At 38.7% G+C, this 25,562-nt stretch overlaps 1 protein-coding gene across 2 annotated transcripts in view; it reads right to left on the bottom strand.

Moving 5' to 3' along the window:
- The window catches only part of Ranbp16 (Ran-binding protein 16), a 538,645-nt gene that overhangs the window by 55,485 nt on the left and 457,598 nt on the right, over positions 1-25,562 (bottom strand). For both annotated transcript variants that reach the window (XM_068388421.1, XM_068388420.1), the window contains exon 10: positions 7,085-7,190. In XM_068388421.1, coding sequence (XP_068244522.1) covers positions 7,085-7,190 — 106 coding nt within the window. The remainder of the gene's footprint in view (positions 1-7,084; positions 7,191-25,562) is intronic.

The following is a 25,562-nucleotide window of genomic DNA, read 5'->3' as shown; positions in this document are numbered from 1 at the left end:
TTATACATTACGAATATGCTTGGCAGGACACTAGTAGCACTATTCCATTCTAAAAAAAAAAAAGAGAAAGAGAGAGAGAGAGAGAGAGAGAGAGAGAGAGAGAGAGAGAGAGAGAGAGAGAGAGAGAGAGACGTATTCATGTAATAAATAATAATGGCTCTAAATCAACTTTATAAAAACTATGATATCCTATAACACATTGGTGCTGATGTAATATCAATTATGAAGATATTTTGAATAAGTTAATTAAATATATAAACTATATTGTATGTACATTTAATTGCAATAAAATAGTGTGACCTTGAGATAAGCTGATGCTTATCTAAGTTAAGCCTAAGTAATTGTTGACTATTGAAACACTCCTGAAATATAATGCCAACATGCATAAATAGACCATAATTGAACACAATGTCAAATGAAATATGTAATCTTAATAATGAAATCAAAATCAAATACTTTATGAAGCTTGAAACATCAACTACCCAAACGAACACACGGAAAGAGAGAGAACATATTCATATAACAACTAATAATATTGGCTATGAACGAACTGTATGAAAACAATGATATCCTGTAACATAACGGTGCTGATGTAATATTCATCATGAGAATATTTCAAATAAATCAAGAAATTATATAAACAACACGCCTTGTTATCATGTGCTCAAAATTTTTATACGGTAGCGTGACCTTGAGTCAGCTGATCACAACCAAAGGTAAAAAAAAAGTTGGTTAATTATTCACATGAATACAAAAATGCTGTAGTAGAGCATATGGTATCCTATGAAACAAGAAAAGAATATAATGATATAGAGTAAGAAAATCTTAATAAAATAGGACAGATGAGTTTTTTGTTTTCAAAATCCCACAGTTGGGAGTGGGTGGGTCGTTTCTTAGCATCATTATTGAATTTTTAAGTAATAGATCGTTGGGAGTGGGTGGGTCGTTTCTTAGCATCATTATTGAATTTTTAAGTAATAGATCGCAAAGAGTTGTTGTTGATGGGCACCATAGTGAGTATAGGAATGTGATATCTGTTGTTCCTCAGAGCAGTATGCTTGGCCCATTATTTATCATACCATATACAGGTAGTCGTCGACTTACGACAGAGATTGGGACCGGGAGACACGTCGTAAGTCGAGTTCGTCATATGACGAACTAAAAACGTGAAGTTTCCGTAGATTTATTATGATGCGTTATAATTCGGCAATCATCTCGATCACATTTTATCAAAATTGTCTTGCTGTCTATCATTATTCCATTTTCTTGTTTCAAAGGATATCATATGCTCCATTAATGCATTTTTGTACTCTATTTTTCAATTTTGGAAGCATTTTACCAGTCAAGAATTACTTAAAATTTTGTTTTATCTTTAGTTATGATGAGCTGATCTGAAAGTGCCGGTACCTACTGTATCAAAATATGCTGTACTACGGTACATGCGAATGGCAATTTTTTTTTTTTTTTTAATAATTTCTTTTCTTATTAGAAATATCTTCATGATGAATATTACATTAGCGCCAATATGTTACATACTGTTTCCAAACAGTTCGTCTTATTATTAGGTATAATGCAAAATCGTTGTAGCTCTTCCTCTGTGCGTGTGTGTGTGTGCTCGCTGTCGCAATTGCAAACGGGTAATTTATTACTAAAGCTTCTTACAGTATTCAATTTTTAATTCAATAGTAAGCCTTCATGCTTCATTAGACATTATTGTTTAATTGTGGTTTATTAAAGCACGTTCATATCTTATTTTTCAATTTCTTGAGCATATCAATAATCAACCATTAATTTTGATTTACTTTCGGTTGGCATCAGCTGATCTCAAGGTCACGCTACCGTATTACGATAATGCGCACATATACGAATAACACTGATTTATATAATTTTCTTAACATTCGAGATCTCTTCATAATAAATATCACATCAACGCCAATATGTAATAGGGTATCACATTAGCCATACAGTTCGTTTATAGACATTATTATTTATAAAAGGACTATGCACAAACACACACACACACACTCTCTCTCTCTCTCTCTCTCTCTCTCTCTCTCTCTCTCTCTCTCTCTCTCTCTCTCTCGTATTTTGATTTTTACTTCAGTTAAATCTTCGTATTTCTTTGAACATTATCAGAAATTCTTTGTATCATTATTCGATGTTTCTATTATGGGAATAGTAAGGCACCGGAAGGAAACCACTGATTTGCACTCGCCTTCTGCTAGAAATATGACATCATCAGACCTTTTTTTCTTAAATTTACGGAAAGTCGTACTATTCTCATAACTAATGATACAGACTACTAAAACACTTGATATCGTTACTCAGCGTTTCGATGATGGGAATAAGGTAATAAGATTACTCGGTAACACACCGAAGGAAAATCACTCTGTCAGTGCGTTTCAGCCAGAATTATGACGTCGCAAGAAACGTGACGCAAACTCGACAAAGAATGACCTGAAAAATAAGTAAATTCACTCTCTCTTTTTCTTCCAAGAAGTTCAAGAAAATACTAACTTACCAAGCAAAAGTATTTCATTATATAAAGTAAAAGAAAATATATTATTTTCAAGAAAATATTTGTCCTATTAGTGTACTTTATTTAGATAAATATTGATCTATTACCAGATATTAAATAAAATAGCGTAGAATAAAATTTACGCTACATAGTACTCATGATGACCGATACAGATCCATAAAATAGTTTGTATCGTTACTTGATATTTCGATAATGGGAATACTAACATTAATCGTTAGCCTTTTGGAGGGAAATCACTGTATTGCCAGGTCGCTTTCCGCCAGTAATATGACGTCACCAGCCATAATATGAAATCGAAAGATATTAAAACTGTTCTTAATGTACTTTTTACTTAAAAAGGATATTGTATATTATCAAGATGAGAAAATAATAATTTACTAAGATAAATCCGTTTATTTTTATACAAGAAAATAGATTATTTCCAAGGAAATATTTGCCGAATTAGCGTACTATTTCCGATAAGACTTGTGACGTCATCGCCTTGAAAAGCGTCGTAAAGTCGAACCGCCATAAGTCGCATAGGTCGGAAGTCGAGCACTACTTGTACACAAGACATGTGGTTTGGTCTAGAAAACAAGCTTGTTGCATATGCAGATGATGCTACTCTCTTTGCATCAATTTCATCTCCTGAATTACATCTGCAGTTGCTGAATCCCTTAATAGAAATGTTGCTAAAATTAGTGCATGGTGCACATTATGGAATATGATGTTGAATCCTAACAAAACTCAAAGTATGATTGCAAGAAGGTCAAGGACCGTGGCTCCTCAACATCCTGATCTCAGCATTGATAATGTTTCTTTAACTTTATATGATTCTTAAAATTTTGGGTGTGATTCTTGACAGTAAATTTAATTTTGAAAAACACAGTAGATCTGTGTCTTCTTCAACTGCACAAAAAATTGGCTTATTAAGAAAGTCTTTCAAGACTTATGGTGATCAATCTACTCTGAAGAAGTGTTTTAATTCTTTCATTCTACCTTGTTTTGAGTATTGTTCTCCTGTCTGGTCTTCATCTGCTGATTCTCATCTTAATTTGTTGGTCAGGAACTTACGGTCTATTAAAGTTCTTATTACTGATCTCTGGCACCATCGTTTAATTAGTTCATTATGCATGTTGCACAAGAGTTTTCATAATTCTGACCATCTTTTACATTCAGATCTTCCAGGAGAGTTCCCTCCTGTTCGTAATACTAGATATGCAGTTAATTCTAATAGTCAGGTCTTCTCCATCATGAGGCCCAATACTACACAGTAATTTATAAATTTTATTCCAGCTGTGACCAACTTGTTGAATGATCTTCCTAATCGGGTAGTTGAATCAAAACAACTTCAAAAGTTAAAACTCACAGCAAATGTTTTTATGTTGAACAGGCTTAAATAAGTCCTTTTATAGTCTATAATCAAATATCTGTTTTAATGTTGGTAATGTTTTCAAAATATTTTACTTTGTTTTCTTTACTACTTATATCGTTTAGGTATTTCCTTATTTCATTTCCTCATTGGGCTATTTTTCCCTGTTGGAGCCCTTGGGCTTATAGCATTTTGCTTTCTAACTAGGGTTGTCGCTTGGCAAGTAATAATGATAATAATAAAATATATATGTATGTATGTGTATATATATGGCTACATGAACTCATTTTGTGGTTACTTACCTCTTGGTAAGGGTAGAAGAGACTCTTTAGCTATGCAAAGTGGCTCTTCTAAGAGAAGGACACTCCAAAATCAAACCATTGTTCTCTAGTCTTAGGTAGTGCCATAGCCTCTGTACCCTGGTCTTCCACTGTATTGGGTTAGAGTTCTCTTGCTTGAGGATACACTCAGGCACACTATTCTATCTTATTTCTCTTCCTCTAGTTTTGTTAAAAGTTTTTATAGTTTATATAAGATATATTCATTTCAATGTTGTTATTTATCTTAGAATATTTAATTTTTCCTTGTTTCTTTTCCTCACGGGGCTACTTTCCCTGTTGGAGCCTCTGGGCTTATAGCATCCTCCTTTTTCATCTAGGGTTGCAGCTTAGCAAGTAATAATAATAATAATAATAATAATAATAATAATAATAATAATAATTGTCACAGCTGTGTCGTAATTTTGTGAAGGTTGGCAACTCTAGATTCGAGTGGCAGATGTATGAAAAAAAACTATATAATTATTACAGGAATACCAAAACGGCCATACTAATGATACATCAGTCAAACTTGCGAATGCGATAACATCATACAGTAATGAATAAGTTTGAATGAACTACTACAGGCTGATGTTGTAACAGCTGTTTAGGAATCTTATGAGCCAGTTTCAGAAACAACAGCGACACCTGCTGTGTTCTCCCTGACCCCACCCCACTGTTCTTTGTCAACATTCAAATTCCATTGTTTTCTTCAATTAGACATTAATTACTAATCAATATAGATAAAAATCATTCAATCAAGAGCAGCATTTAAATCTCTTGTGCACCTTGTTTTATTTTACACCAAACACGGCCATTTATTGTGAACTTCAAGATTGTTTCAATTATTTACTAATCAACAAAAACAATTAAAAAAAAACAGACTCAGCATATCGACACGTATCCTTCTAGTATTCACATATCACAGTTACAGACACACTGGCCAAGTATCAAGGGAAGAACAGGCTTTAAAAATTAGTACCTCAAAAATGATTAATTATTTAATAAAATAATAATTGGTCTAACAAAACTTTCTGGTCAGTGATCAATTTGTACTCTCTTCTTGAGTCTACATACTGAATTTCATACTGATCTTATGTTTATCAATAGTTGCCGAAATTTAACTTTTTCACTTTTTAATCAATTACAAAGTAGCAAGATATTATTGGAAAAAACGCTCGGAAGTTTGAGATACCGACTCATAGAATGTACCTACCAAAACTTCATGATTGATTTACAAATAATAGAGAAGTAGGCAAAATAAACGAGTGTACCCACTAAGTACAATAATAAGAACAATATGAGTAGTGACTTGACAGGCTTTGAGTCTGTAAACAAAATATATATATCTCCGTTATCTATCAAGATAATCAAATGAAACTACTCGAGGAGTTACACTACACGCTTTCCTCCAAATACACCCAGTAACTTGTTTTTCGATGTCTGAAAAAATATTCAAGAAAAATCAAGGCAGCTAGTCCCCGCAAGTACTGTATTGGAAATTAGTACTGCTGCATCATCATCATCATCCCCAAAATAATCTACAAGACTAGTCTTCTCTGAATTCCGCTGTGAAAAGAAGCAAGTTTTTCTTTGCTCTTGGAACTTTTCTAATTTGATCAGGAACCATAGAAACACCTTACCATATAAGAAAGATTGGGGCCTGCGCATTACTCACAATGCTTGTCCAAATTGCAATAATGTTTCCAACACGAGACACAAAGAAAGTGCAGATCATGAGTTCCCAATCCAATTTCCTTGAACAATCAACACAGTAGTTCCTAACAAATTCATAAGAAGAAATCTTTATAAACACCAAAAAAATCCTGAACTGAACAATATGGAGTTTGGGACTACTGTACTGTTAGTGTCAAACAGAACACAATACAGACAGAAAAAAAGACCAGTTCTGTGGCACGCCACAGCATCATTCCAAGCCATTAACTGCTAGATTGTTTCATTACTTTACTAGAGATATATGAATATTGAAAAGAAAGAAAATGGGGGGGGGTTAAAATTTTAGGGCAAATGTCAATAAAACAGAGCTGAATAATGAGCAATATGAACATCAGGGGAGTTTCAAAGAAATAATCTCACTCAAGCTTTTCACTTGAAAAAAAAAAAAAAAACAATTTGAAATAGATATTGTTACATATATGAATTATAAAGTCCTTGTGAATTGTGGAAGGAAAACCAGAATATCCGAAGCACACCGATCATGATATACAGGACACGGACACTGAGTCCAGGAGAAAAATAAATTGGTTAAATATCTTGAGTCTCCTTCAAAAACTTAGATAAAATAAACCTTATAACCCTCAAATAACCAAACTATTTTCATTGAAGATGACATTCCCAATTCATAAGGCACAGCAAATTACTAATTCTTAAAAAAATATATCATTTAATCAGCTCCTGAGATAATCATGTGAAAAAAAACAAAATTGTTGAAAAATTTCTGATTCCTTGTTTAAAAGACTTATTTCCAAAATCTTATACTTCTATTTTGTTGAAAATCAGACGGTACCCTAAAATATATTCAACTGTCCCATACTATAGCTTCAACTGGAAGAGTTTTTCTACAATGTTTGTATTCAGGAAATGGGTAGTGGGTTATTTATAAAATGCTGCAAAACCAAACAGATGTGTTCAATTCAAAGAAGGGAAAATATTCATTTCCTTGTTTTATTTTGGAATGAAGAGAACCATAACTTAACACTCCCTTACTAGAGGCTTTGAAAATGTAAGCTTCCCACACCCTCAGTTTCCTTGATTAATGTGACAGGCATAAAAAAAAACTTGCTAGCTAGATACATGTGACAAACTTATAAATATAGGAAGAAAACAAGAGCACTTTTAAAACTAATACAAACTTACCTACAAACCAGTTCGCCATCCATAGCATCATGATCGTCACTAGTATTGAATGAAACACGACCCCCTATGGCTGAGCCAATCATGTACACTAGCCAAGTTAGCTGACCTAAACATAAAAAATGTTTCAATTAAATAGTAAAAAACAGTCCTTCCATATATAAATTGAAGTATGATTATCTAAGGCTCCTTAAGAACAAATCTTGTTTTTTATCTCTTCTTTTTACAAGTATTCACTTACTCCCTACCTTATATTTTAAAAAATATGCAATTTTCTGTAATTGTGCAAAATTATAAGCAATACTATAAAATATAAACTATAAAAAAATAAAAAACTTTGATAAGCAGAACACTCAGGTATTTCTACTTAATGATGGGGTTAGTAGGTTTATGAATACTTCTTGTTAACCAAATTTGTTATTAATAAAAGACACTTCTATGGTCAGAAAATCGAGTTACTCCTCACTTAATGACAAGGTTCGGTTAATACATCATTGTTGTTAAGCAAATTTATTGTTATTAGAACAGCCACTACTAGCCGACCACTCCAGCGTATAATTTCCAAGTACCAAAATGTAAACAGTATTTTAATAATATACCCTAACTTATTCAAAACATATGAAACAAAACATTGCAAATGTATCTATATGCCTCCTTGAAAAAAGAGTAATATAAAATACGTGACCTTAGAACTTCCTAGACTAATTGTCGGGAGCAACTATAAATGAGTCTGTCCAGCAGCAGCACTATATCTTTAATCAAAATAACTTTTTCTTTGTGATTGAAATGAAAATGACAATTTTGAAAGTACTGTAATTCTTATTTTTCCTAACGATACAAACCTGGAGCTATTCATAGGGATATTACTTTTAGCAAAGCTGAAAGATGAGCCATGAGATTTTAGCAAGGGATAACCCCCCCCCAACCGCTCATTAGCGGGAGGGGTGGGGGGGGGGGGTTAGCTGGCTACCCTGCTCACTCGCACACCTGGGCTGAGCACCCACTTCACTTTCGGGGACAAGGCTAGCAGCCCAATTTGTATAAATAGCTTCAGGTTTGTATCGTTAGGAAAATACAAATTACTTTCAAATTTGTCATTTGTTCCTACAATAAATACAAACCTTTTGCTATTTAGAGGGACAACTTACCTCTTAGGAGGAAGGAAGTCCGTACCAACTGGCTTTGGCATTTGACCCGGTGTTCTCTCCCCTACGATATTAATCATAGGCGGTAGGAACCATGCCCTTACTAAAAATAATTGTGTTTTGCACGATTAATGGCCAGTCGATGCTGTGTGTTTGTGATACTAGCAATGTGGCTGGTCTAGTAATAGGATTTTGAATCATAGGAATCTGAGAGAACTGAGACTTCAACCAATAGCCCCCTTGCAAGACATATTGGGGACGCAACAAGTATTATCATTTCTATACTTAGGTTACACAAGAGAAGGGGATCTTACCTGCTTAGAGATAAGGTCAGGTTTGCTGAGTAACATGCAGCTTATTTCCCAGAGGTGGGTAGGTGAAGGAAAGAAAGAAGTCAGTCCTACTCATTCACCCCCACACTAACCCGGGTAACCTTAAGCCTCAACCCTCTGCTACTTGTCCATCAAGGAGCTTGAGGTATATAGACCACTTGTTGCGCAGTCACCACAGGACCTATGGAAGTCGGTGTTCCTGTGGGTTATATCTTGCATGTAGCGAGGGTGAAGGTCGTCTGACACTTCCACATGCCTGCTTGCAGTACTTGCACCACAGAGCAGTTCTTTTTTGAACGCCAGGGACGTTGCAATGACCCTGACGTCATGAGCTCTTGGTCGTCATTGTGGAGGAGGGTCTGGATCAAGTGAAAGGTCAATGACTTTACAAATCCATGATGTTTGTCCTGTACTGACAAACATTGCCAACACACAAGGGTGAACTGCTGCTGCTATTTTTATGTAACTCCTCAGACTCCTCACTGGGCAAAGTACAAGTGGGTCTGGGTCTTTGGTTACAAAATGAAGACTCAATTCTTAAGGGTCAGAATTTAGGATCCCCTGCCCCAGGATTTTTTTAGTCTTGGCAATAAACTCAGGGATGATGCTAAGAATTACTTTTCCCAATTCCCTTGAAAGGGAGATGTCGTCTGATATGACCATGCAGTTCACCGACTCTTTTGCCAAGGCCAAACCATCTTCAAAGAGAGATGGTGATCTGTTGCCTTGCGTAACAATTCATACGGAGATACCTTCAGAGACTGAAGGGCTTGAACCCCGTTCCAAGGAGAAGGTCTAACCTCCAACTGGGGATCACTCATCTTATAACTTCATATGAGGAGAGAAAGTTCCAGCATGGAAGAAATATCTACTCCCTTCAGATTAAAGGCGAGACTCAGGACTGAGCTGTAGCCTTTGACTGTTGAAACCGAGAGAAGCATTATCACAGGATCGGAAGTACATTAACAAAAACTAAAGAAAACAAACAATAACGAGACGAATGCAGGCACAAAACTGTTGCTTTGTGACCTCGAAGCTCTGAATTGCTCAATTGACATGAGCCCAGTGTTGTGGCAGATGGCGCCCATGTTTTGCTGATCTGTAATATTGCTGAATCACATCCTTTTCCCACAGGGCTGGAGACGGAGGGGGGGCAGCGGCGGAAATGTAAACCGTTGAAGAATTGGGACAGCCACCCTTTCCTCAACCCAAGTGGACACCCATGGTACCCCATTCGGGTTCGTGCCACACATAAGGAGGAAGTATAGCCCAGAGTCAGTTGGTAAGAGATCGCTAGTACCATACCGCCACCAGAGGCCGATCCTGGTCTTATTGACAGTATTTTATAACATAGATTTCTCAGTAACTTTCTAAAAAAAACCTGCACACACTCTCTCTCTCTCTCTCTCTCTCTCTCTCTCTCTCTAACTGATTACTTAATGTGCTCCATAACCTTGTGAATTACTTTTTGTTAAACACACGAACTGCTTGAAAAGATAGAGTAACATCTGTCATTATCCTCGGTTCCATATTTTTATGCCTTAAGCCACTATTACCACTAGGCCACGAGACAGCATTTCTTGCTGAAGGTATCTAAGAAACTCTGCTATTGTTCTAATAGAGGCATCGAGGGGATTCATACCCTTTCCACAGCACAAGCCACAGAAAACAGACCACTTAGCCTGATAGACTGACGCTAGAGAGCGTCTGAGGAGTCCAGACATCCTTTCTGCAACTTATTGTGAAAAACCTCTCTAAGTGAAGAGATGCTGGACAGTAGTAGGTTGGCCAAGGCACCAGCCGCCCGTTGAGATACTACCACTAGAGGGGTATTGGATCCTTTGACTGGCCAGACAGTAATGCATTGGATCCCTCTCTCTGGTCACGGCTTATTTTTTCTTTGCCTACAGTTACACAGAATAGTTTGGCCTATTCTTTACATATTCTCGTCTTTCCTCATACACCTGACAACAATGAGATACTTAACACTTCTTCACCCAAGGGGTTAATTACTGTACTGCAATTTGTTCAGTGTACTTTCCTCTTGGTAAGGGTAGAAGAGACTCTTTAGTTGTGGTAAGCAGCTCTTCTAGGAGAAGGACACTCCAAAATTAAACCACTGTTCTCTTGTCTTGGGTAGTGCCATAGCCTCTGTACCATGGTCTTCCACTGTCTTGGGTTGGAGTTCTCTTGCTTGAGGGTACACTCAGGCACACTATTCTATTTTATTTCTTTTTTTCTTTTTTTTTCTTCTTGTTTTTTTTTAAATGGTGTGTTGGGCAGGCTTAATAGAAGGGTCATGGATGTCTCGTGGTTTATCAAGAGGTTGTCTTTTCCTTTTTCTGATTATTTTTCTTCTCAAAACCACCCTTACTGTCCTCCCTTCAGTTGAAGTGGCTATCCTGGAGGGTATTTAGCCTTGCATGGTGTATCGGCTCCTCCATGTTGACCAGTTTTTCCGACTTTTTACTATAGTCTATGGGTATCATCAATCACTTTGTTTATAATTCTGTACGTATTGTTTTTGTTATAATTCTTGTTAATCTAGTTTTTAAGTATGATGTCTCTTTTTTATTTCTATTAATTCTTATGCTGTCTGGAGACATTGAGCGAAATCCGGGACCAGTACGTCCTAGATTTCGTCAATGTAGTCTTCTGTATTGCAATATTCGTGGTCTTCATGCAAATATCCAAGACCTTACAGTTGCGTCCAGACAGTATGATATTCTTTTGTGCTCAGAAACTTTGGTTTCTAATATGAGGCACTCATCTGAGCTCCTTATAACTGGTTTTAAGAAGCCATTAATGTTGAAACGTGATGCCATCTCTAGGGCCAGGGGAATGGCGGTGTATATTAGGACCGAGTACCCTGCTTCTCATAAGTCCTGCTATCAATGTGGATGTCATGAGATTCAGGTAATAAAAGTTTGTGGCAGGCATAACTTTTATTTGTGTTCGATCTACCGGAATCCAGACATAGATGCTTCTATCTTCGATTGTCTTCTTACCATTATGGCTAAGATACAAGAAGATGATAGAAAGGCTTCTTTTGTCTTTGTTGGTGATTTTAATGCTCACCATAGGGAGTGGTTAAGTTCTATCTCTCCTACCGATCGCCATGGCTTAAGAGCTTTAGACTTTGCCTCTGAATCAGGCAGTGAGCAATTCATAAATGAAGCTACTCACAGGTCTGGTAATTGCTTGGACCTCGTATACACTGACTCCCCTGGCGTTATAACTAGTAAGGTTGGTTCTCCAGTCGGGACATCTGATCATGCCTTGATTTCATTATTAGTGAAGACTGAGCAGCCTGTCCCTGATATATCATATTCTTGTAAAATTTATATGAAATCCCAAGCAGACTGGAATGGGATTTTACATGATCTTTTGTGCTTGAATTGGTCATAATTATATAATAGTGTAGATCCTGTTGTCCCTTTGAATGAGAATCTAGTCAACATAATTGATAGGCGTATCCCTTCTCGTGTGCTAAGGTACCGAGTGAAGGACAAACCGTGGTTCAATGATGATTGTAGACGTGCTTTTTTTGGAGAAACAGGAGGCCTATCATCTTTGGAAGGGTAACAGATCAGATTTGACCTGGAACAACTATACTCAGCTTCGAGCTTTTGCTCAGAGAGTTTATGCCTCAACTGAAAAGGAGTACAATTTAACCTTAAAAGAAACACTTTCTGGTACAACTCAGGAACATAAATGGTGGTCTACCCTTAAATCAACACTCTTTGGTGTAGATGCAACAGTTCCTCCTTTACTTAAGCCAGATGGCTCAGTCACTCACTGTCCAAAGGAAAAGGCAACCCTTTTGGCTGATGTTTTTGACAGTAAACAGAGTAATGAAAAACTTGAACTTCCTCATTCCTGTTTTCCTGAGGCTAAACTAACTAGTTTAGCTTTTCGATCTCGTGAGATTAAAGCTCTGTTGGTGGAACTTGATGCTTATGGAGGTCTAGACCCAAATGGTATTTTTCCTTTGTTTTTTATAAAGACAGCAGATTTCTTAGCTCCAAAGTTATCTGTTATTTTACGCAAGTTAGCAAGAAGAGGAGCTTTTAGCACTAGTTGGAGAATTGGTAATGTTACTCCTCTATGTAAATGTGTTTGTGGTAGCTCAAATCCCACAGATTACCGCCCAATTTCCATAACTCCCATATTATCTAAAGTTTTTGAACGTCCTCTGGCAAAACGTCTTAATAGGTTTGCTGAAGGTAATCATCTACTCCCTAGTTTGCAATTTGGTTTTCGTAAAGGCCTTGGAGCATGTGATGCCCTTCTCACAATCTCCAATGCTGTACAGAAATCCCTTGATTGTGGTCGGGAAGTTCGTATGATTGGCCTTGATTTTAGTGCTGCCTTTGACCGTGTTAATCATGAGGCCCTTGTTTTCAAACTGAAACAGTTGGGAGTGGGTGGGTCGTTTCTTAGCATTATTATTGATTTTTTAAGTAATAGATCTCAAAGAGTTGTTGTTGATGGGCACCATAGTGATTATAGGAATGTGATATCCGGTGTTCCACAGGGTAGTGTTCTTGGCCCATTACTTTTCATACTATATACACATGACATGTGGTTTGGCCTAGAAAACAAGCTTGTTGCATATGCAGATGATGCTACTCTCTTTGCATCAATTCCATCCCTTGAATGTAGATCTAGGGTTGGTGAATCCCTTAATAGAGACTTAGCTAGAATTAGTGCATGGTGCAAATTATGGGGTATGAAGTTGAACCCTAACAAAACTCAAAGTATGATTGTAAGTAGGTCAAGGACGGTGGCTCCTCAACATCCGGATCTCAGTATTGATGATGTTTCTTTAAATACGTATGACTCTTTCAAAATTTTAGGTGTGATTCTCGACAGTAAATTTACTTTTGAGATACATATAAGGTCTGTGTCTTCTTCAATTGCACAAAAAATAGGCTTATTGAGAAAGTCTCTTAAGATTTTCGGTGATCAATCTATTCTGAAGAAGTGTTTTAATTCTTTCATTCTACCTTGTTTTGAGTATTGTTCTCCTGTCTAGTCTTCAGCTGCTGATTCTCATCTTAATTTGTTGGACAGAAACTTACGGTCTATTAAATTTCTTATTCCTGATCTAGATATTAATCTCTGGCACCGTCGTTCAATTAGTTCATTATGCATGTTGCATAAGATTTTTCATAACTCTGACCATCCTTTACATGCAGATCTCCCTGGACAATTCTATCCTGTTCGTAATACTAGGCAGGCAGTTAATTCTAATAGCCAGGCCTTCTCCATCACGAGGCTCAATACTATGCAGTACTCTAGAAGTTTTATTCCAGCTGTTACCAAGTTGTGGAATGATCTTCCTAATCGGGTGGTTGAATCAGTAGAACTTCAAAAGTTCAAAGTTGGAGCAAATGCTTTTTTGTTGACCAGGCGGACATGAGTCTTTATATAGTTTATTTATGACATATTTGTTTTTGATGTTGTTAATAGTTTATATATGACATGTCTGTTTTGACGTTGTTACTTATTTTAGAATGATTTATTGTTAATTTGTTCTCTTCATTTATTTATTTCCTTATTTCCTTTCCTCACTGGGCTATTTTTCCCTGTTGGAGCCCCTGGGCTTATAGCATCTTGCTTTTCCAACTAGGGTTGTAGCTTGGATAGTAATAATAATAATAATAATAATATGAAGTTGAAGCAAAGCTACGGCTATGTGGAAGCTGTTGGTATGTGGTTGTTTAAGTAGATTGTGTTGTGGAGGAAGTTCCCAAGGAAGCTCCATCAAGAGATGCAAAAGGTCCAAGAACCACTCTATGTGATCCCATAGCGGAGTTATCAGAGACAGTGATAAGTTCTCGCTTATTGTGACATTGTTGAGGACCTTTCTCATCAGACAGAACAGGAAAAAGTGTAAACATCGATGTTGTCCCAACGTTGTTGAAATGCATCTAGTCGTAGGGATATCTTTTAGTACTATAGAAGTAGCAAACTCAGTGCTGTAGTAGCCATGGAAGATGAAACATGTCTATTTAAACTAGTGTTCCTATAGAACAACGGTCATTGACAAGCACAATCATGCAACAGCAGGTCATTTCAATTAAAGTCATTTCTGTACATCTATAAAGTAAATTCAATACAACTCAAGAGTTAACTTTGTGTTGAATTACCTCGAGTTAGGTAAATAGTTTTGACTAACTACCCTGTTTATGATATTGTACTGTAGTCATTTTCCTCTTCTTCTAGAACGCTGAACTATGATATTGCAGTGTCAGTAAGCTTTTACCTTTAATAGGTATATTAAAAATGTTCAACAAAGCAACCTTTATTTTAAGGTCTAACTTCATTAGTATATTTTGAACCAATGATAAAATAACCTAATTAATATTCTGTCTCATGTTTGGCCTACTAGAGTCAATCTTTCTAGTGATATTTTTTTTATTAGTTAAGAAAACTTCTTAGTCAATTTATTACATATATTTTTGGGATTTATAATAAATCAATATAACTGATACTTAATTAATTTTTTCTCTGAAAGTGATCAATTTTGGATAGATATTGGTTGTAAAGTATATCCGAGTCCGAAATTTTTAAGGATGTTGAAAAGTTGAACGTATAATAAATTTACCTTTTAACTTCAGCTGATTTTAAAGCAGATATCTGAATTGTGTAACGGTAATATATGTTGATCAACGTAACATACCGGTGATTGATGAAAATATGTATGTTTAAAGAAATCAGTAAAAAAATTTTAATTGTTCGAATCATTTTACTTTTCCAAATCAAACTGCAGCATAGCTTGTATTAGTAATAATAATGACGATAAAAATAATAATAATAATAATAATAATAATAACGTATATATCCGCGTATAAGGCGATCTTTATATAAGACGAGGTACAAAATCAGAGCAAATTTTTATGAATTTATCTCATATCGGTAGTATAAGACGACAGCTCAATCATAAAACCATCTCTGTATAGCCCAGGCTAGCTTTGGCAACACCAGGTATCTTATGAAATACTGTATAGATTATGTAAAGATGATACAATTACTGTATCCTTATAAATTCAAAATAAATTAAATAAATCAAATCATTGATCATTGTTTTCCTAGAACACACATCACGTAGTCTACATTGTTTTGTTTACACTTATCATCTGCTTGCATGCAAAATGCCCTTTCCTCCTCTTTTTCTTACTTCTTCTTATACTGATTCTTTTTCTTTCTCAAAACCACCGCCAAAAATACGATAGATAATGACCTATTATGGTATGTTTGTATGTCTGAATTGTTCTAAACTATTAGAAACCTGATGATATCCTATATGTTATTACTACCGTAATTACTAAAAGGTTAACGAGAAAAAGTTGCTAACAACGCAACCAATACTCGATGTTTACATTTTCTCAGCTGTCCTCGTATGGTAAAAAGTTTGTATCTAATATGGCATCATTCCTTGAATTCATTATTTATACCATTTTTGTAGATATGCCAATCAGATATACAGTAAAAATGGTTTATTACTTTTATTACATTTATATCTTAATGTAAATCATTTCATGTGTGTCGGTGGTTATCGCACCTCAACCTAGGCTAGCCTACTGATATACTTGACACAGAATTGAAGGTGTGAGTTTTATAAAGGTAGTATAAGACGACCCCCCATTTTTAATCGTTAAATTTTGGAATATAGGGTCGTCCTATATGCGGAAATATACGGTAATAAAAATAATCGTCTTGGGTTGTATTAAATTCACTAAATATCATGCATCGAAATGCCTTTAATTTGTATTTGACAACTTTTTGTTGATCTGACCCGAATCCTACTTCAACAACAAATTATAAAAATTGATGTGGAGATATAATATGCAGATTACACAATCATAAAATTATAAACTCAGCGATCCCAGACACCCCCACAACCACTGGACCATACCAAATGCAATAAGGTGGCTGGCATTACATCCCTACTCCCTGAAGGGCTTGGAGATGGTAGCTAGAAATTAGTCATGCAGTTCAACAGATCCTAATTTGTGCATATCCTCAACCTGTGGGGCATGTGGAATAATGGACTGACACATGAGAATTCAAAAGTAAAAAAAAAAAAAAAAAAAAAAAAAAAAAAAAAAAAAAGTTTGTTGGCTTCATGTACACAACAGACAGTAAAGGAAACTTGGGCGGATGAGGTGTAACGATGCCGCTACTCTAGGAGCATGACGCAACTCATGTGTTGTCTCTTGCGCAGTATGTTACTTATGCTTTCTTAAACTGAAATACAGCTTATTTAAAAAAACAAAAAACTTAAATATCGCTATAATAATAGTTTCTTTAAAATATATTAACAAAATCTATGCATTCGATCATTTTTCAACTGACTGACTGACTGACTGACTGACTGACTGACTGACTGACTGACTGACTGACTGACTGACTGACTCTCTCTCTCTCTCTCTCTCTCTCTCTCTCTCTCTCTCTCTCTCTCTCTCTCTCTCTCTCTCTCTCTCTCTCTCTCTCTGTATATGGATAAAGATGCAGAGGAAATCATTGATACAACATATGATGCCATTCAACAACATACTTACGAAGAAATAAATGATCAGATGGGAAAAATAATAGACCCAAGAGACTCTACCCGAACCTGGATACTTTTAGGGAAGAGCAAGAAAAAGAAAAAAACAAAAGAAACAGGGAATTGCAGATTTAGCAAAAGATGCTACTACAAGCATCCAAAGATATGCCATAATTATGAAATATAGGGTAAATGTGCATATTTAGACGGATATGGAGACGAATGCAGAGATCTCCATCCAAAAATATGCAAAAACCTAAAAGAAGGAAAAGGATACAAATTCAACAAAAATTGTCAAAATAAGTATCCTGCAACCACGAATAAAAGTAAAAAAACTCAAAAGCAAACAGAAAAGAAAAATGAAAGCAAAAATTAAACAAAAAAACAAGCAGAGTATATACCGCGCTAGGCACAAAAGGACCCAGGATATGATGTCTTTCAACCCAAATATGCACAATTAGAGCCCAATACAAAATATGCATCTATAATGCCAGGGGTTGGTGCAATAGTTGCAGGTATACACAAAAATAAATATGAAGGTGAAAGAGCAAATATAATAGAAAAGTTGGATTTTTTTAATGGCAGAATTCCGGGAAATGAAGAAAAGAACAACATATCAGAACAGGAAGGAAGCATGGAGGAATCCATATTATTACCAATATTAGATAATGGGGATGAAACACAAACCATCATAGAGATAAATGCGCAGGGTTTACTCACGAGCAACTCTAAAAGGAAAATAGAGTTCTTAGAAGAACTAACCCAAATTGAAAAAATAGATATATTAAATATAAGTGAAACATGGTATTCCCAAGAGACTGGCAGTGATGACCAGATAAAGGGTTTCCAAACATATAGATCAGACAGAACAAATAGGAATAACGGGGGAACTGCAATATATGGAAGAGACATGAATCAAGGAAAAGTCTGTGAAAAATGATATTTTAATTAGAAAATAAATTTTTGAATATACTTACCCGGTGAATATATAATAGCTGCTGCTCCAGCGGCTCGACAGAAAAACACACAAAAACTCGCGAGCGATCGCTATGAAGGTTGCGGGTGTGCCCACCAGCGCCAACTATCGGCCAGATACCGCATATGCACGTAAACAAGCCTCAATTCTTCTCATCCCGCTGCGTCTCTATTGGGGAGGAAGGGAGGGCCTTTAATTTATATATTCACCGGGTAAGTATATTCAAAAATTTATTTTATAATTAAAATATCATTTTTAAATATTTAACTTAGCCGGTGAATATATAATAGCTGATTCACACCCAAGGTGGTGGGTAGAGACCAGAGTTAATTAAATTTACAGCATTTTTGCTTAGAGTTTTTGACAGTTATAATATAACAAAACCCAAATATATAGGTACCTGGTAAGGAAGTTGACTTAGACGATTACTCTGCCTTGTAAGTCTGTCTTCCTCACGAAGCCCAGCGATCCTCTTAGGATGCTGAAAGACTCCCAGGAGCTGAAGTATCAAGGGCTGCAACCCATACAACAGGACCTCATCAAACCCCTAATCTGGGCGCTATCAAGAAATGACTTTGACCACCCGCCAAATCAACCAGGATGCGAAATGCTTCTTAGCCTTCCGTACAACCCAAAAAACAATATTAAAAACATTTCAAGAGACAGATTAAAAAGGATATTGGAATTAGGGTAATGTAGTGGTAGAACCCTCACCCACTACTGCACTCGCTGCAACGAATGGACCCAGTGTGTAGCAGTCCTCGTAAAGAGTCTGGACATCTTTTAAGTAAAATGACGCGAACACTGACTTGCTTCTCCAAAAAGTCGCGTCCATAATACTTTGCAGAGATCTATTTTGCTTGAAGGCCACGGAGGTTGCTATAGCTCTAACTTCGTGCGTCTTAACCTTAAGCAAACATCGGTCTTTCTCATTCAAGTGAGAATGAGCTTCTCGTATTAAAAATCTGATAAAATATGACAAAGCATTCTTTGACATAGGCAATGATGGTTTCTTAACTGAGCACCATAATGCCTCAGATCTACCTCGTAATGACTTAGTACGAGCTAAATAGAACTTAAGAGCTCTAACAGGACATAATACTCTTTTCAGTTCGTTGCCTACGATCTCTGATAAGCAAGGAATATCAAAAGATTTAGGCCAAGGACGAGAAGGCAGTTCATTTTTGGCCAGGAAACCAAGTTGAAGTGAACAAGTGGCTTTTTCTGTAGAAAAGCCGATGTTCTTACTGAAGGCATGAAGTTCACTGACCCTTTTAGCCGAAGCCAAGCACACTAGGAAAAGTGTCTTGAGGGTGAGATCCTTCAGGGAGGCTGAATGTAATGGCTCAAACCTGTCTGACATGAGGAACCTTAGGACCACGTCTAAGTTCCATCCAGGAGTTGCCAAACGACGTTCCTTAGAGGTCTTGAAAGACTTAAGGAGATCTTGGAGATCTTTATTGTTGGAAAGATCTAAGCCTCTATGCCGAAAGACCGAAGCCAACATGCTCCTGTAGCCCTTAATCGTGGGAGCTGAGAGGGAGCGAACATTTCTCAGATGTAAAAGAAAATCTGCGATTTGGGCTACAGAGGTACTGGACGAGGACACAGATGCTGACTTGCACCAGTCTCGAAAGACTTCCCACTTCGACTGGTATACTCTAATGGTAGAAGCTCTCCTCGCTCTTGCAATCGCACTGGCTGCCTCCTTCGAAAAGCCTCGAGCTCTTGAGAGTCTTTCGATAGTCTGAAGGCAGTCAGACGAAGAGCGGGTAGGCTTTGATGGACATTCTTTACGTGGGGCTGACGTAACAGATCAATCCTTAGAGGAAGACTTCTTGGAAAGTCTACCAGCCATCGAAGTACCTCGGTGAACCACTCTCTCGCGGGCCAGAGGGGAGCAACCAACGTCAACCTTGTCCCTTCGTGAGAGGCGAACTTCTGCAGTACCTTGTTGACAATCTTGAATGGTGGGAATGCATATAAGTCCAGATGAGACCAATCTAGGAGAAATGCGTCTATGTGTATTGCTGCTGGGTCTGGGACTGGAGAGCAATAGATTGGAAGTCTCTTGGTCATCGAGGTGGCAAAGAGGTCTATGGTGGGTTGACCCCAAGTCGCCCAAAGACTCTTGCACACGTCCTTGTGGAGGGTCCATTCCGTAGGAATTACCTGACCCCTCCGACTGAGACAGTCAGCCAAGACGTTCAAGTCGCCCTGGATAAACCTCGTTAACAGGGAGATGCCTCGATCTCTTGACCAAATGAGCAGGTCCCTTGCGATCTCGTACAGCGTGAGGGAGTGTGTGCCTCCTTGCTTGGAGATGTACGCCAAGGCTGTGGTATTGTCGGAGTTGATCTCTACCACTTTGTTTCGAAGGAGACTTTCGAATTTCATCAAGGCCAAGTGGACTGCCAAAAGCTCCTTGCCGTTGATGTGCATGCTCCTCTGACTTGAGGTCCACAGACCTGAGCATTCCCGACCGTCCAGGGTCGCACCCCAACCCAAATCCGACGCGTCTGAGAATAGTACGTGGTTTGGGTTCTGAACTGCTAGGGAAAGTCCCTCTCTCAGACTGATATTGTTGTTCCACCATTTCAGGCATGCCTTTACTGGTTCGGAGACCGGGATTGAGACCGTCTCTAACGTCTTGTCCTTGTTCCAGTGAAAGGCTAGATGGAACTGGAGAGGCCGAAGGTGTAGTCTTCCTAGCGAGACAAACTGCTCCAGGGATGATAGAGTTCCTACTAGACTCATCCAATTCCTGACTGAGCACCGTTCTCTCTTCAACATTAGTTGGACTTTGAGCAGGGCTTGATCTATTCGGGTGGCAGACGGAAAAGCCCGAAAAACTGGACTGCGAATCTCCATCCCTAAATACAGTATAGTTTGGGATGGAATCAGCTGGGACTTTTCTAGGTTGACCAAAAGTCCCAATTCCTTGGTCAGATCCAACGTCCAATGAAGATCCTGCAGACAGCGATGACTGGACGAAGCCCTGAGAAGCCCGTCGTCCAAGTACAGGGAGGCTCGGATTCCCGATAAATGGAGGAATTTTGCCACATTCCTCATGAGCCTCGTAAACACGAGAGGAGCAGGACTTAGGCCAAAGCACAGGGCCCGAAACTGGTATACCACATTCCTGAAAACAAACCTCAGAAACGGTTGGGAATCTGGGTGTATAGGAATGTGGAAGTACGCATCTCGTAGGTCGAGAGAGACCATCCAGTCTCCCTTTCTGACCGCTGCTAAGACTGACTTCGTGGTCTCCATAGTGAACTTTGTTTTCGTAACAAAAACGTTGAGCGCACTGACGTCTAGCACCGGTCTCCAACCTCCTGTCTTCTTTGGGACTAGGAAGAGACGGTTGTAAAACCCCGGTGATTGAAGGTCCGAGACTTTCACCACCGCTCCCTTCTCTAGCAACAGACACACTTCTAGGTTTAGGGCTTGTCTCTTTGACTCCTCTCGGTACCTGGGAGAGAGGTCGATGGGAGTTGTCACTAGAGGAGGTTTGCGTACAAACGGAATTTTGTACCCCTCTCTGAGCAACCGAACAGACTGTTGGTCTGCGCCCCTCTTCTCCCAGGCCTGCCAGAAGCTCTTCAATCTGGCTCCTACCGCTGTCTGAGGCTGTGTGCAGTCAGACTCTGCCACGTGAGGACTTGGCTCCTCTCTTCTTTCCTCTCTTTCCCTCGGCACGAGTACTTCCCCTGCTGGGAGCTCTGCCACGAAAGGGCAGGATAAATCTGGATGCCGGAGTCTCGATCCTGGGTCTTACAGCAAAGGATGTAGAAGGAGTCCCTTTGCGAGCAGATGACGCCATCAAGTCATGGGTGTCCTTCTGCACAAGCGAAGAAGCTATGTCCTTAACCAATTGTTGCGGAAACAAAGACGTTGATAAGGGAGCAAAGAGCAGTTCTGATCTCTGACAGGGAGTAACTCCTGCCGAAAGAAAAGAGCAAAGGGACTCTCGCTTCTTTAAGACTCCCGACATAAAAGAGGAGGCAAGCTCATTGGAACCATCGCGGATGGCTTTATCCATACATGACATTATAAGTAAGGAAACATCTCTATCAGCAGATGAGATTTTCCTACTTAAAGCTCCTAATGACCAGTCAAGGAAGTTGAAAACTTCAAAGGCCCTGTATACGCCTTTCAGCAGATGGTCAAGGTCCGAGGAGGACCAACTAATCTTCGAGCGTCTCATGGCTAGGCGGCGGGGAGAGTCTACGAGGCTTGAGAAGTCACCCTGGGCAGAGGCAGGGACTCCCAAGCCGAGAACTTCTCCCGTGGCATACCAGACGCTCGATCTAGACGAGAGCTTTGACGGAGGGAAGGCAAAGGCCGTCTTCCCCAAACTCCTCCTGGTATCCAACCAGTCGCCTAAAAGTCGTAAAGCTCTCTTGGAAGAGCGAGAAAGCACTAGCTTAGTAAAGGCTGGCATGTTAGCAGGTAAGCCTAGAGCAAACTCAGACGGTGACGAACGAGGAGCAACGGTAACAAAGTGATCGGGAAAAAGCTCCTTGAAAATTAACATGACTTTCTTAAAGTCCATTGAAGGAGGAACCGTTCTAGGTTCGTCTACATCCGAAGGATGATCATCATGATGAGGGTCAGCAATGTCCTCATCTGAAGGATCTTCATCCGACAACTGCTGAGTAACAAGCAAAGGGGTTGGCAATGCTTGACACGCAGAGTCCACACGCACTGGTGCATCAGTAGCAGTCCAGGACGCTACGTCATGTAACTGCTTAACAGCCTGACTGTCAACAACAACAGGAGCGGGAGGACGCTCGACGTCAACTCGAGACTGTTTTGACTGCCTAGACTGAGCAGTCAAAACAACTCTAGACTGCGGTGTTTGACGCTCAGCGTCAAAACAAGTCAACTCCGCTGGTTGGCGAACGTCCTGAACGTCAACAAGAGCATTAGGAAGTGGCTGAACGTCCATATGCGGCTGAAAGTCAACACGTGACTGCATCGAGTGAGGCTCAACAAAGCGTGACTGACGTGACTTAGTAACGCCAACGTCAACAGGACGAGCAAAGGCTCGTTTAGGCGGCTGAAGGCCAGGATCTCGATTAGCTAAGCGGCGAGGATCATCGTGAACCTTTTCAGCAGAATAGTCTTCCATAAGGGAGGCGAGCTTGATCTGCATGTTTTGCAGTACAACCCATTTAGGATCAACGGGAATGGGTGCGGTAAAAGACGGGGTTAACGTCTGAGACTGCACAACCTTGCCTACACCAAGACTCTCTGAGCCTGTGTAACGTTGCTGCTTAGGCGGCGAGCAGTCTTCCGATGACTGCAAAGGGTCAGAGCTGTCCCAATGGCTACAACCAGGACGCTGGACCTGTCCTGAAGGGACCGACTTTCGCTTCAAGGGCCTTGAAACCTTGCTCCACGGTTTCTTATGCGAAAAGCCTTCGGATGACGAGGAGAAAATGGTCTCTCTCGTCTTATGGTAGGGGCGGTCTTGATGAGACACGCCTGTTACCAAAGAGGGAACGTCTGTTCGCTGATCAAGGCCTCTCGAACCCATAAGTCGTACGACATTACTTCTCCCCTGGGCTTGGGAGCTTGCAAGAGGTCTCGGACTAGGCGAACGACAGGCACGAACAGACGAACCCTCGGTCGCAACACTGAAAACACTTTGCGCACTAATCACTTTCCCACGATTTTCCGCTGTGGCACTCTGACACTTTAGCTCTTTAACGTCAGCCATGAGTTGATTACGATCTGTAGCTAACGACTCAACTTTTTCACCCAAAGCATGAATGGCACGTGACATGTCCCGCATTGATGGTTCCTGAGTGCCAGTAGGGGGTTCAGGCACAACCACTACAGGGGAAGGATTAGGTTCAGGGGCATGGGGAGAGGAAAAAATCTACTGATCTAGAGGAACTCCTCCTCACCCTATCTCTCTCTAGCTTACGAGAATACTTGTCATATTCGAGCCAATCGAATTCCGAAAGGCCCACGCATTCCTCACACCGATCTCCTAATTGACAGGTTTTACCCCGACAATTAGAACACACAGTATGTGGGTCGAGAGAGGCCTTTGGAAGACGCCTATTGCAATCCCTAGCATTACACTTACGAAATCTAGGAATTTGAGAAGCGTCAGCCATTTTGAATTAGCCAAAGAAAGTCCAAAAAACAATCCAAGTCATCAACAATTAAATCTGTCCAAAAAAGAGTTCAAGAGTTTAAGTTGAGGATAAAACACCTGCACTGCGAAAGCTCAAACCAAAATGAAGTACTTCACGAAGTCTGTTGAAAAAACTCCAGGTTCTACAGCGAGTAATGATACGTCTTGTCGTTAAGGCCGACAGAGAAGAATTGAGGCTTGTTTACATGCATATGCGGTATCTGGCCGATAGTTGGCGCTGGTGGGCACACCCGCAACCTTCATAGCGATCGCTCGCGAGTTCTTGTGTGTTTTTCTGTCGAGCCGCTGGAGCAGCAGCTATTATATATTCACCGGCTAAGTTAAATATTTAAAAATAGAGCAACAAAGAATGTGAATTGATTGCGGTAGAATTTGAATTTGAAAAACTAGTGAATATTGTAGTTTACAGACCCCCAAATACTAAGGAGTTTCACATCATAATAGAAAAAATAGATGATATATGTAGAAACCATAAAGACTGGAATATACTCATATCAGCATATTTTAACTTTCCTTTCGTGGATTGGAAAGAACGGATAGAAGAAAATGGTTGTATATATACACATAAAAAAAGAGTAATAGTAGTGCAGAAGATAAGCAGCAATTTGAAATGCTTCAAGATATGCTATTAGAACATAATATACAACAAATACAACACATTCCAACAAGAAAGGCCGATGTCCTAGATTTAGTATTTGTGAATGAGGTGAATTATTATGTTAAAAAAATAGTGTAAAACGCAGGAATTTCAGACCACAGTGTCATAGAATTAATAGTCCATTCCAAAGCAAGTGATCGCAGAGATAAACAAAGCACAAAACGATGGGAAGCATTAGGAAAATATAATCTTTATAGTAAGAATATAAAATGGTCAGAAATAAATGAAGAATTGAACAAAGATTGGAAAAATGTATTCGTGAGTGATAACATACAGGTAAATACGGATATAATGTACAAAATACTGGAGAAAATTGTTGAAAAATATGTACCAAAAAAATTAGAAAGTGGAAGAAAAATCTTGCAAAAGAAAAAAATGTATGAAAAATGAAAATGCAGAACAAAAGATTGTACAATTGAAAGAAAAGGAAAAAGAGGGACTTAAAAGAAAAGACACTTCAAAATATCAAAAAAAAAAAACCAAAGTACTTTACTCCTATGCAAAAAAGATGAATAATGGGAAATTAGAAATAGGCCCTCTAAGAATTGAAGGACGGTTAACAAATAAAAAAAAGGAAATACAGTATGCAACATACTAGCAGAAAAATATAAGAGTGAATTCATGCCAGGAATTGCGAA

Source organism: Palaemon carinicauda, chromosome 15 (genome assembly GCF_036898095.1).
Source record: "Palaemon carinicauda isolate YSFRI2023 chromosome 15, ASM3689809v2, whole genome shotgun sequence".
In the NCBI taxonomy this organism is placed as follows: Eukaryota; Metazoa; Arthropoda; class Malacostraca; order Decapoda; family Palaemonidae; genus Palaemon; species Palaemon carinicauda.
This window is presented reverse-complemented; position numbering and strand designations above follow the sequence as displayed.